Source organism: Zosterops lateralis, assembly GCF_965231275.1.
Source record: "Zosterops lateralis genome assembly, chromosome: 5".
In the NCBI taxonomy this organism is placed as follows: domain Eukaryota; kingdom Metazoa; phylum Chordata; class Aves; order Passeriformes; family Zosteropidae; genus Zosterops; species Zosterops lateralis.
The window spans coordinates 24022517-24034480 of NC_139766.1; the positions used below are offsets into that span (position 1 = coordinate 24022517).

Consider the following 11964-nt stretch of genomic DNA (forward strand, 5'->3'; position numbering starts at 1 on the left):
GTGTGTCAGTGTTTTCAGAATTTCGTCCAGCAAACTGGAGGCTTTTATTTCCTGAGATGGAAGATAAGCTAGTAAGAACAGACCACTGCTTGTATCAAGAACATGAACACAATCTGTGATGCATGCAGCATTTTTGTGATACCGTGGCTAATGCACTTTCATTTTTACTGGAGTTTGGGTAAAGTATGCACTTTGCTATGTGCGATTCTTCATGTGTAAATATGTGAGCGCCAATTCTTTTGCTTGAAATCCCTTTGTCTCCTGCTCTGGATGTGCCGAGCAGAGGTTACCTCAACAATGTGCACCAGGTTGGCCTGTGGGCCTGCAGATGTTGTTCATCAGGGTGTGGCCCAAAGTGGCCCCTGCGGAGAGGGAGGTGTATGTTTGTGCATAGAAGCCAAGCAACTGAGCTCTGGTTTCTTCTGGAAAAGGTGGATCCAGCTTATTGCTTCTCTCAATCCCATTTTAGGTTTATCTTTGTCATTTAATGTCATCTTAGTGCTTATTTTTAGTTTCTAGCCTTTCTATGTTGAACTGCTTTTACATTTTAATTGACTAAATCAGGAGACTCATAGGTGATTAATGTTTTCCCTCTGCAGCTGCATCATCTAGAACAGGTATAAACCTTGCCATGCCTCATTTACTTCCAGTTCCTTTTCAAACAGACGTGCACTGTTCCTGGACCTTCCTGTCTTTCCTCACCTCCTGTCAGTGTGTGTTGTACCTCTCACTGAATGAATTTGTGTGCCAACTGTGCATCTGTACTTCATGATTTTATTTGTGCAGACAAAAGTATGTATGAGACTTTCCTACATCATCAGTAATAACAGCAATACTCATGTGAAAGCTTTTGGCAGGTAGAGTCCTACCTGAATTGTGGTAACAGTTTCAGTACTGCTCGCTGCTAAACAAGGGTCTTCAATAAATGCATAAAAAGACTGATCTCCATATCTGGAGCATTTGGTGTTGAGGAGTGAAATAAGATGACTATAATTTTTCTTTAATTTTTTCATAGATTAAAAAAAACACTTGTAGTCAGGCTGCTATGAAGTAGCTCTTCCTACTCCTTTCTGTACTATGTCTTGTGCATGAAACAAAAGTTAGTTTTGATATGCTCCACCAGTAATTCGTCCCAAATGCCAAGGGTTTTATTTTCATGATTTTCCCATGTTCCAGCAGATCAAGATTAGAGATGATTTACTATGACTGGATGTATTTTAAATGGTTAAAGGTCATTTACTACAATTACATGTGGTTTCTTCAAATATATGAGTGCAACACAGTGCCTTGTTCTATTTTGTGCATTGGCATAAGATGTGGTTGTCCACTGATGCCCTTATGATACATTCTTCAGAGTATGGGAGAACTTCCTTCACATTGAACAAAACAATATGTTTATAATTTATTGAAGGATTGGATTTTAGGCTTTGCATTTGCATTTCAATTTAAAAAGTGTTGCTCTCTGTCCAAGACTGCACAGCTATAACCAGCATTTCTGAAACTGATGGATTCGCTAATCCTGTGAGACAGTGCCAAACTTGTCAGTTTTTAAAAATTGCTGTCTTTATGACAGGAAACTAGGAGGGGAAGGGTCTTATATCTGAATATAACAGCAAGGAGAAAACAGGGACATAATGACAGATGTGTCCCCAAGTCACTGTTCTCTATGGTGGAAGCAACACCCAGAGCAAGGGTCTTGCTGAAAGATTGGATGCAAGCCATGAGAACTCTATAAGCATCCGGTAAATGTTTTGCCTGGGTAAAGAGAAGACCTCCTGCAGGACAATTAAAACCATTTTTTTCTTTGTATTGTTTCTGTTTAGTGCTTTCTAAACATAGTATCTATTTTTATAGCTTTCATGATGATAAAAAGTATTATTTTAACTGAACATATCATCTGTTGAGAATGATATGAGGATGAATGGGAAGACATTGTCAACACAGTAGTGAGTCATAAATGGGGGTTCAGTCATGCTTGGAGAATCCAGTACCCTCAGGTGAGATTGGGATTCCTGGAAGGTTTCTAGGTGGTCCATCCCTAAGCAGCACAGACTGGCTTAAGAGCTTGTAAGGCAAAGTGTACGTCCTGGTCCAAATGTACCTGGGGGGGCCCTTGGCTTCCACTGAGGTTGTATTCTCTTAACACTCATGGTTGAATTGCTGATGTGAAGTATCTTTTAATATGACCAGGAGTATTGAGGCATGTGTCTGAAAGACTATAACTCATTCCAGTGCTTTCAATTGTCTTTGCTTATTCTATAAAGATGGTAAGTTACGGACTTAAGCCCCAGGCTGGTACAGAATGTTTAATGTGGTGCAAAAAAAGCAATAAAAATGCATGGTTTGTCTAAATGCAATAGTTTTAAAATTCAAAGCACTATAAAATAAAACTTCTAAAATATTCTGAAGATTACATTGTAATTTATGTTTTGTCATTTTTGGGTTTTACTGCTAGAAAACAGTTCTTTTATAATCTGGAATTGCCCTGGCCAGAGGAAATACTTCGTCCTATATGTTAAATAGCTTGATGAAATGGCAAGGAGAAATGAACATGACTTAGTCCTTTGCAAAGCCTGTAAAGCTCAAATGTTCCTTACACAGGAGATGGTCTAACTGAATATTATTAATTGCGCTTGTAAAGCTCTCTTTCTAATAGATATCACTCTTCTGTTTCCCTCTACTCTTTTGCAGCAAGTGACGGGCAGAAGTTTTGGTGAGAAAGATTTTCGTTCCGGATTAGAAAACGGCATTCTTCTGTGTGAGTAAGTAATGCTTACAGTTTTGAACCTTGAATACAATCTCGACTAAAGTAGAAAACAATCTTAGATAGTATGTCCCATTGTTGATTTCCTTTTGAGAGTTTTGTCATTGTGCACAGTGGTATTGCACTACAGTATCATTTCAATGCCAAAGCTATTGTTATGGTAAGGGTTGAAATGTGGTTTAAGGAAAGCAGGTTTTATGAAGTGCTTCCCTCACTCCACCCCAGCTCCTTAGCAGAGTTATCTAAAAAAAATAAATATATATATATATAATGTTTGTTTTTTGGTTTCCTTTTATTTAATGCTGTAACCACAGATTGGCAAACGGTGTTCCACACCTGCCTGTGGACGTCTCTGCTATAGTGAGGCATTTTGGACCAACTCCAAGTCTGAATGCTGTCAGGAGTTAGCCATCTGAATGCCATCAATACACAGTTGCTTTAATAGTTTCTGGAAAGGTTAGGCATCCTCTAAATTTTGCCTAAAGGTGTGTTTCAATGACGTGTTTTGTAATTTTTGGATGAGACACAAGTTTGGTTTTGCACATTTCTCTGTGCAGTTCTAATGGCTAGTTTTTAGGAAGAGTCGTCCAAAACCTTGTTACAGGTTTACATGACAAAGCTGGCAACTTCTAAGAGCAATTTGGAAATGTACCCTAATACCCTTAGTCCTTTGAAAATCAGGTTGTCAAGCATTTGGGAGAATCTGCTGATCTGAATCACCTGTATGGACCAATTTCTTTCCCTGTCACTGAAGTTCATAAAAGCTGTCTTTGCACACCAGAATGATCAAGCTTGTGCAGAACTGAATCCATCCTTATAAAGGAGATCTCCTGAGATGTGTAGCTGGACAATTGCAGCTATTGGTAAAGTTTTATACTATTCTACGTACTAGAACTTGGAAGCTGTTTTCAGCAGTAGAGTTGAGCTAATATCCTGTAACTCAGCACTAGGTAGTTTACCACAGATCAGAAACCTACTTGTATAAATACTGTTGTATGTCTCACTGGTGTCATTAATCAGACAGCTTGAACTTTGGCTTTTACAGGTGAAAAAATAGAAAGGAAATGATGTGATCTATTTTGATTGTAGTTGCATGTCTTTGCTGAGGAGTGGCTTAGGGAGGAGGGAAGTAGTTGTTATTGTTGATGGAAAGTTGTGTAACTCAGAAGGAGCATACCCTCTTTGTATTTAAGGGTTGCCTCTTAAACAAGATCTCTCTCCTCTGTGTTGAAGGGAAGTGCTGTGTGCTGAATCACTTCACAGTGCTCTTTTAAATGTTAAGGTTGAATTGTGTTGCATGAAAAGCTAGGGCTGTGTATTTCAAGATTAGATTGTAATCTTATCTGCAAGTAAGCAGAGGTATTCTGTTTTGAATGCTGTAAATCTTTAAGATGGAAAGCTTAACAAGGTAATGTTTTGTTAATGAGACTAATAAATATGTATTTCTTAGAAGGTTGTGAGCTTCAGTAATAACCAAGCTAAGGGACAGCGCTTGGTTATACTACATAACTGTTCTGTGATATTGGCAAGTTGCTTGTCCTCACTTACCACTTGTGGATCAGTGCAAATCAGCCTGAAGGGATCTGTCTTCTCAACCTCAAATCTTAAAAGCCATGATGTTTGTATTGCATCCTGCTCTTGGTTAACAAGCTGTAGTTAGGGTATAAAACTCTGTTAGGCTACAGAGCATTAATGAGAAAGCCACCAAATTGGCCTTCAAGTTTTGTTTCTTGATGACAAACTATAGCACCAGCAGTAGAAGTGTACTTCTCACTGGTTCCAAGTCTACTATAAAATAGAGAAATCAACAGAAATTTTTGGGTCTAACACTGAAAACTTTTTGAGTATCTTCAAAAAGTACTTTGGGAAGTGAAGCACAGATAATTAATTTTTTATCTGTTGCTTAGTGAAGAAGCACTGTAAAGCTGCCAGAAGCAATATTGTCTTTCTAGACAGGCTTTTTGTGACTTATCAGAAACCTACCAGGGTACCTAATGAAAAAAATGTAGTGGTATACCAGCTTTCTCTTAGCTCCCTTCCAGTCTGTTGTACTTTCATTGCAGCTGACCTCAACAAGTAGATGAAAACCTGATCTAAGTCTCTGACAAGTTTAGAAGACAAGAAATAAATTATAGCTGTCTTGGTTTCTGAAGATGGAAGAACTCATTGCTTTTGGTCAGGTTTTTATCTTATTTGTCGAAGTTTTAGGGAAAAGCAAACTTATATCTGTTTTTATCCACAGGACAGTACTCATTGAAAGTGGCATTAACTGTCAACTCATAGCCAGACACATGTGTGGGCGATGCCCACATTTAATGTGGAATAGCTGTGCTTAGCTGTGCTTAACTTCCACGTCACTGGTTCAGGGTTTTCCTCAACTGTTGTATTTTGTGAGGAAGACTGAAAGTGAGCTTGGGCTCTGAGGGATCTGAGCAGCTAGAGGACTGGAAACTGCTGTCAGGAGTGGAGACACAGTCAGCACGCCTTGAATATCCCAAACATATCTCAGACTGCCTTCTGGCTTTGCAGGTGTTTTGCAGAAGGGAATGGGGAAGTTACTGTGCTACAGTCCATTCCTCAAAGAGACTGATCTGTGGAAAAGGATGCAGGGGGCATCTCTGTCTGTAGCAGGACTGTTTGACCCTTATACACAATAATGCCAGACCCGCCTCCACTTGATCCCAATCTGAATGTCCTAGACAGCCTACAGACACAAGCAGACATCACTACACTGGCTATAAATGATTCATTCACATCCAGCAACAATCCACATATTTTAATAAATGAAAATGAGTGCAACTGTGCAATGCCAACGGCTCAGGCTCTTGGGATGAATGTGTTGTGGAGCACCATCCTGACTAGCGGAGCAGTCCAGATGTGTAGACTTGCCATAGAAACCCACAGGCCTTGCACCTGCCTCTTTGGTAGTGTTTGTGCTGTGGCTGGCATTTTGTTCTGGCCTCAGTACAAGCTTTATAGCTTGACGTGCTCAGCTGAAGAGCTGAGGGCATATTTTAAACAATGCAGGATGCCATAAAACAACAAGTCGACAGATGAGAGCAACACAAGCCCTTTCTTCTTTCTGGCTGTTCGAAAGCCCACTTGTGCAGTTGCTCAGACAATGGTGACTCTAATTGTTCACCCAGCTGTGCTGAGAAGTCAGTGACTGACTTCTAATTGTCTGAAATGAGTTCACGTTTTTTTTAGCATAGCTATCTGACATCAGTGCAGATGGTGATTTCAGCAGGGATATAATAGCCATATAGGCAGAGGCAGTTCTTGCTCTGTTCATGCTTTGTGAATTAAATTCTTGTATGAAAAGACTGAAGAGTTTTGGCATGGGTGGACAAATGTGCCTTCCTAGGGTCATGGTTGAAAGCTATATGATGCAGGAATGCAACACCAGTCACAGGAAATGTCACTGGAAATCCCCTATTGCTGCTCCAGCACATGTTCAATTTTTTTTTATCTCCCTTGTTGCATAGTTTTAATGTTTTGGTTTGACCCAGATATCATAAGAAGCTAGAGGATTAATCAGAAATAAATTAGATCTGGTTTTTGCAATGTTTAGGTGTTTGTATTCTATGGATTCAGGCATCTGAATCAAGGTTTACTGCCAAAAAAACCTGCTTATCCTGTCTGCCCTGCTGGTTTGGGTGGTTCCGTTGCATTTTTTGAAACAGCAGATAAGGAAGTCAGTGTTGGTTTATTTCTAACCACACAACAATTGCTATTAATAAGTTTAAAAATTATTACAAGAAGAAAAAAATGAATGTTTTGCTGCAACCTTGCCCAGTTGTTACTGCTTTAATATCCATGCAAATGTGTTTTCAATTTTTTTTGCCCTTCTTGCTGCTCACCTCCCCTTGTTGAGCTCTGCTACTGCAGGATTCCTTCCACTGGGCATTCAGTAGTTAAAGACATCTTTGTAGGGACGGCAGACTTCAAAAATCTGGGTTAATTTCTTGCTTTGATATGATTATCCAAACAGGATATATATCCAATATATCTCTAAGAACTTTTGACATGCAATTGGGATCACATTTTCTCTCAAGCTTTCTCTGGAATCAAGCAATCCAGTCACCCTGAAAGTTTGTATTAGTAGTAATGAGATTCTAATGTCAGGAACAGGACCAGACCATAAAGAAAAATAAGAACAGTTGGGATATGGATCCTGGGCAAAAGACCTTAAACAATGAACTAAAACTGAATCCAGTTGGATCTTAGCAGAAATTATTTGGCTTTGCAGTAGAGTCTGACGACGTCATGATTGTGTGTGATACCTTGAGTTCTGTATGTAAAACAGTTTAGCTGCATGTCTGGTTTATGTATGTATTAAAATCAATTTATAGCAGTACATGCAGGCATAATAAATCTGATTTTTCTCAAGCATGAAAGTTCTAACAAATATTTAACTGCATATCTTGAGAAATAATAGCATACACATAAAAAAGTGAAAGACCACTGTAACCACTGTATGTGGTTAAAGATGGATGTCACTTTCCTGTGCAGTGCTGGCTGCCAACTTATGAGTACTTTCCTAAAGTCTCCTTTGTTTTTAGATACAGTTATTTTATCTATTAGCACATGGAATTATGTAATTTAGTAAAATATGCAGAAACTACACATATTATTTGAAACTTGAATTCTTTTGACTATGTAACTTTTTTCTTGTTTTTTGAAAGAGGAGATACAAAGATGTTTTACTGTTTTTAAGTAATCTTGGTAAAATTGCATATGTACAGTGAACTTAAAAAAAATTCTACACTTTTTGTCCTGTAGGACAATATATATAGGAAAGGCAGTTCTCTTCTGTGCACACTCAGAATATATGCTCTTAAAAAGCATGAGAAAGTTTTTAGGTTTACATTTAAATAGAAAAGATGAGAAATTAGTCATGCACATAGATTATTTTAATAGTATTTAAAGAAAATGCGAAGAGTGGCTATAAATCTGAGCAAACTGAAAGTGATTATGACTAATAATTACTTAATGGAATTTATCATTTATTCTGTAATGAGAATGATTTTCTTCCATAAGTAAGAAATCCCCTTAGCTTGTGTTCTTCATGTTGTTCATGAAGAATGAGCTGCTTTTGCTCAAAGAGAATTTCTTTGGATGTGCATCCTGGTCTAGTGCATCTGACCAAGCTTTGGGCTGACATGAATGCAGTTTTCAAACAGGGCTGGCTTTGTGCCAGATCAGTACAAATGTAATGCTGTGGAATAATAAAACTTTTGTTCTCCAAGTCAGTGATACCGTGAGGTATGAAGAACAGGCTTTGCTGTATATATGGTGTTTCAGTCATTCTTCTTGCAAGTTAATGTCACTTATGTCATCTGGTAGGGGGAAACAAACAGTCTTTGTAGATGACAGGATTTTTCAGATATGTCATTCTAATTGTCTGTTAGTGTTATGGGCCTGGCACTAGCTCAGCACTTGGCTGTGTAGTGAACAGTGGAGAAGTCAGTGGTGCCCAGCCCTTATGCTTAATTAGTATTTTGCTTGATGAACAGTGGAGAAGTCAGTGGTGCCCAGCCCTTATGCTTAATTAGTATTTTGCTTGACTTTCCTATTCTTGGAAACTAAGATGGTATTTGAGTTTCATAGGCATATTTGAAGTTTTGAATGTGACCCATGCTTGGAGGGGAGAAGGAATTGGTGTTCTGCTGTGGTTTTCAGGCTCTGTGCTCTAAAGCCAAAACATTATCAGCATCGTGAATTTGGCATGGCTCCAGGTCTGAGAGATGGGCCCCAAGGCTCATTAAGCATTAAGATTTAGGTTCATGTGAGGACATTTGAAATAGTTTTATATGAATACAGAGTCCTTAATCTATAAGTTGTGTTGCTGTTTCATAATGAAGAGCTATTTATTAATGTGGTTTAGATGAGGAGCCAAAGGTAGCATAAACCTTAATGCTAAGCCCATGATGAGAACAGAGGAGTAGCCTGTGAGAGGCATGCTTGAGTACAGACAGAATGACCTATCTTTGTATTCATGTTTTAAAAAATATGCATTTCAGTGACTGAATATAGTAGAGCTTTTTCACTGATTCTTGGTTATTGACAGGGCAGGAGACTGTGGAACACTGACCCACTCAAAAGGAATGTTGCTCAACTGCAAAGCAAGATAATCCTGTGAAAAGTTTCAGCTTTTCAAGAGTGTATGTTTAAGAAAGCATATTTAGTGGTTTTAGAAAACATATCAATGGCCATTGCTACTCAGTGTAAAAACTATGCATGAATTGTAAATTTATAGGTGCATGAGATGCACCTTCACATCATCAGTCCCTGTGATTGTAGGTTCTGTATAAATAGCTTGTGAAGTTACTTAAAATCTTCCCTGTTGCCTTTCTTGAGCTGTTTGCAAGGCCTCTATTTTGTTTATATTTTTAGGTTTTGGCAGAGCAAGACTCATGCAGTCCTGTATTTGGAATGTTGTTTTTTCAATACTACATATCTGCATAGGTCTTTATTCACTTTGCACATATTAGACAGGACTGAGCCCTTTATAGGACGAAGTCAGTTCTGTCCTGCTTGTTAAAAAAGCACCTTGTTCATCTGATTCTAAATAAATGATGTCAGGGGCATCATTACCAATCACTCAAGAATGTTTTCACAAAAATATTTTTGTGACCTCAGGAACATGTTTATATTTTGAAACTTCTTAGCCATGTCTTTTGCAATGAAATATTTTGAATTTTCATTGTTCACTCTTTCAAGGTGATTTATTAATCTTTAAGACTAGTAGTGGATTTTTCTGTCCTTTTCAAATATTTGCAGGCATTTTGGAGCTGCCACTAGGGCATGAGTTAAAAATATGTGGGTACTGAAGCTGTCTAGGCTAATAATTATCAAGTGCTGAAAGGCTGCTTGTTTGAATGTAAGTCTGTAAAACATAATTTGGAGAGAGAAATATCTCTGTGAAGGTTTACTGTAGATAGAATTTCCTGAATTCACAAATATGAAATTCCCTTTTTCTTTTAGATCAGATCATTACTCAGCTTTTCTTTTTAGGAATATGATCTGTTACTTGAGCAAAAAGCTCTGTTGGATGCCTCTCCCTCCAGCCTGGATTGATCTGTGAACACACATCACTTCAACCTTTCTCCTCTCCATTTCTGAAGTTTATTCTGTGAAAATTCTTCTCTTCCATTTCCTCCTAGAATTGAGGTCTTTTTGGAGGTCGGGTTTTGGCAGCCATCCTCTGAATATTTTCTTAACTGACGATTTCTTGCAAGAATTTCATGGGCAGTTTATTGGTGCTTTTCATTAGATCTTTTATCAACTGTTGCCTGAAACGCCTTCTCTTCCTGGCAGAAGTTTTTCAAATTCTTAGCTCATGATAAAAAACCCCAGGAAGGTCTAATAAGTTAGTCACACAGTGGCTAGAACTGATTTCAGCTTGTCTGTCCAGCTGTGGAGATACTTTATCTTCTGGAATGCCAAGCCTTGGGGACAGCATGAGTAGAGCAATTGATTTTCCCCATACCTATGAGAGCTGGTTTTTATCGGGGGAAGGAAGTGACCTAGCTTTTCCCTATGCATGGGACTAGAGCAGCTTTCCACTTCCATCATGCTCTTTTGTTTCTATAGGGTGAGACAGATCCAAGGTTTTAGCTTCTATGCAGTGTGCTTCATTTAACAGGTAGCTGTTACTGGAGAGTCCAAGCCAGCACCTGGCACAGGGGAAAGGGAGGGTGGGTGTCTAGTTGCTCCAGGGGAGATTTAGGTCAGATACTAGAAAAATTTTGCTCATCGAAAGGATTGTAAGGCATTGGAACAGGCTGCCCAGGAAAGTGATTGAGTTACCATCCCCAGCAGTGCTGGGTTAACAGTTGGACTTGGTGATCTTTGAGGTCTTTTCCAACCTTGATTACTCTATGTTGGACTGAAAAATACAAGAGAACTTTGAGAAGAACAGAGGATTGTTCTGACTCAGGACAGGTGCATAAATGCTAGGAGTGGTGGGCAGAAATCCCCACAGAGAGCTTGAAGGGTCTGAGAGTAGGTCACGTGTATGTAGTGACTCAGGTTTTGTGGATGGAACCTGAAAGTTCTTAGTTTTGTATCCTGGTTTGGGTTATTGTCTTCTGGGTGTGATTGTTGGGATCACTCAAAACGAGCCAAGAATTACTGTTAGGACTGGGAGAGACTGGATATTAGGATTAGGGGAGGGGGCACAGGCTGGAGCTGCAGATGCAGTTGGGGCTGCCAGAGGAAGATACGTGCTGCAGGTTTTCTTTCCTGAAAACTCTTCAGACTAGGACATGGCTGGGGGCAGAAGGCCCAGGGCAGTCAAGTCCTTTGCTTAGGATTGGTGGGGCAAGAAAGCATGGGACTGCAGCTGTCAGGGGCTTCTAGGAGAAGGTGTGAGTTAGGGGTTTTTTTTCACCTGCAGAGTCTTTCCCTTGGGCAATGACCAAGGATCTTGTGCCACGTCCCCAAATCAAAATGGTGATCAGTCTTGCTTGCCCAGTATTTCAACAGAAACTACCAGAGCTGATAAAACTTTACATACAAGACACATGCTCTATGAAAGTCTAAATTGGCACAGAAAATTTAGTTTGTGTATACAGGCCTATGTCAGAAGAGGTGTATTGAGTGAATTTTTGAGGAGCAGGGATGGACAGTAACTGTGTGAGTGAAGGTGACCATTGAGACACTGCACAAACAGCATGACTTTTCAGCTGGCTTGGTAGCAAAGCAAGCTTAAACCGCTCAATGTTTTGGCATCTGGATTGTTACTCTAAATGAGGCAATAATTCAGAAGCAGTCGGTGTGCTCTGGAAGAAACCTTCCTTTGACATATTCTGCAGCAAGCAAGTCCTGGGGGGTTCAGTGCCAGACTGCTTAAAAATGTTTCCAACAGGAGACAAACTTTTTAGTAATAATTTTAATTTCTTCCTCAGTGTTTTCCATCTTGCCTCATCCCATTTCCTCTCTTCAGCCTCCAAATGGTGACTTAAAATGTTGTTTGTTCCCTACTCCTGTCCTTCCTCTCAATTTATTCTTCTGGATTTCACAGGGAAGTGTGTACAAGCCATTTTGAAGATTTATTTAGAATGGGACTTGGCATTTGAGATTTCCAATAAGAAGTCTTTATTTTGCCTTCTATTATTGCCTATGACTTTTAATCTGCACCTGCGATGTTGGTTATGGTACTGACGCATTCACGTTTGAGTAATAAAGAAAATGGG

The 11964-nt window shown here is 39.2% G+C and overlaps 1 protein-coding gene across 2 annotated transcripts in view; it reads left to right on the top strand.

Annotated features, from left to right (window-relative positions):
• The window catches only part of LIMCH1 (LIM and calponin homology domains 1), a 172910-nt gene that overhangs the window by 60906 nt on the left and 100040 nt on the right, over nucleotides 1–11964 (top strand). For both annotated transcript variants that reach the window (XM_083860854.1, XM_083860855.1), the window contains exon 2: nucleotides 2692–2762. In XM_083860854.1, the coding sequence (XP_083716980.1) occupies nucleotides 2692–2762 (71 nt within the window). The remainder of the gene's footprint in view (nucleotides 1–2691; nucleotides 2763–11964) is intronic.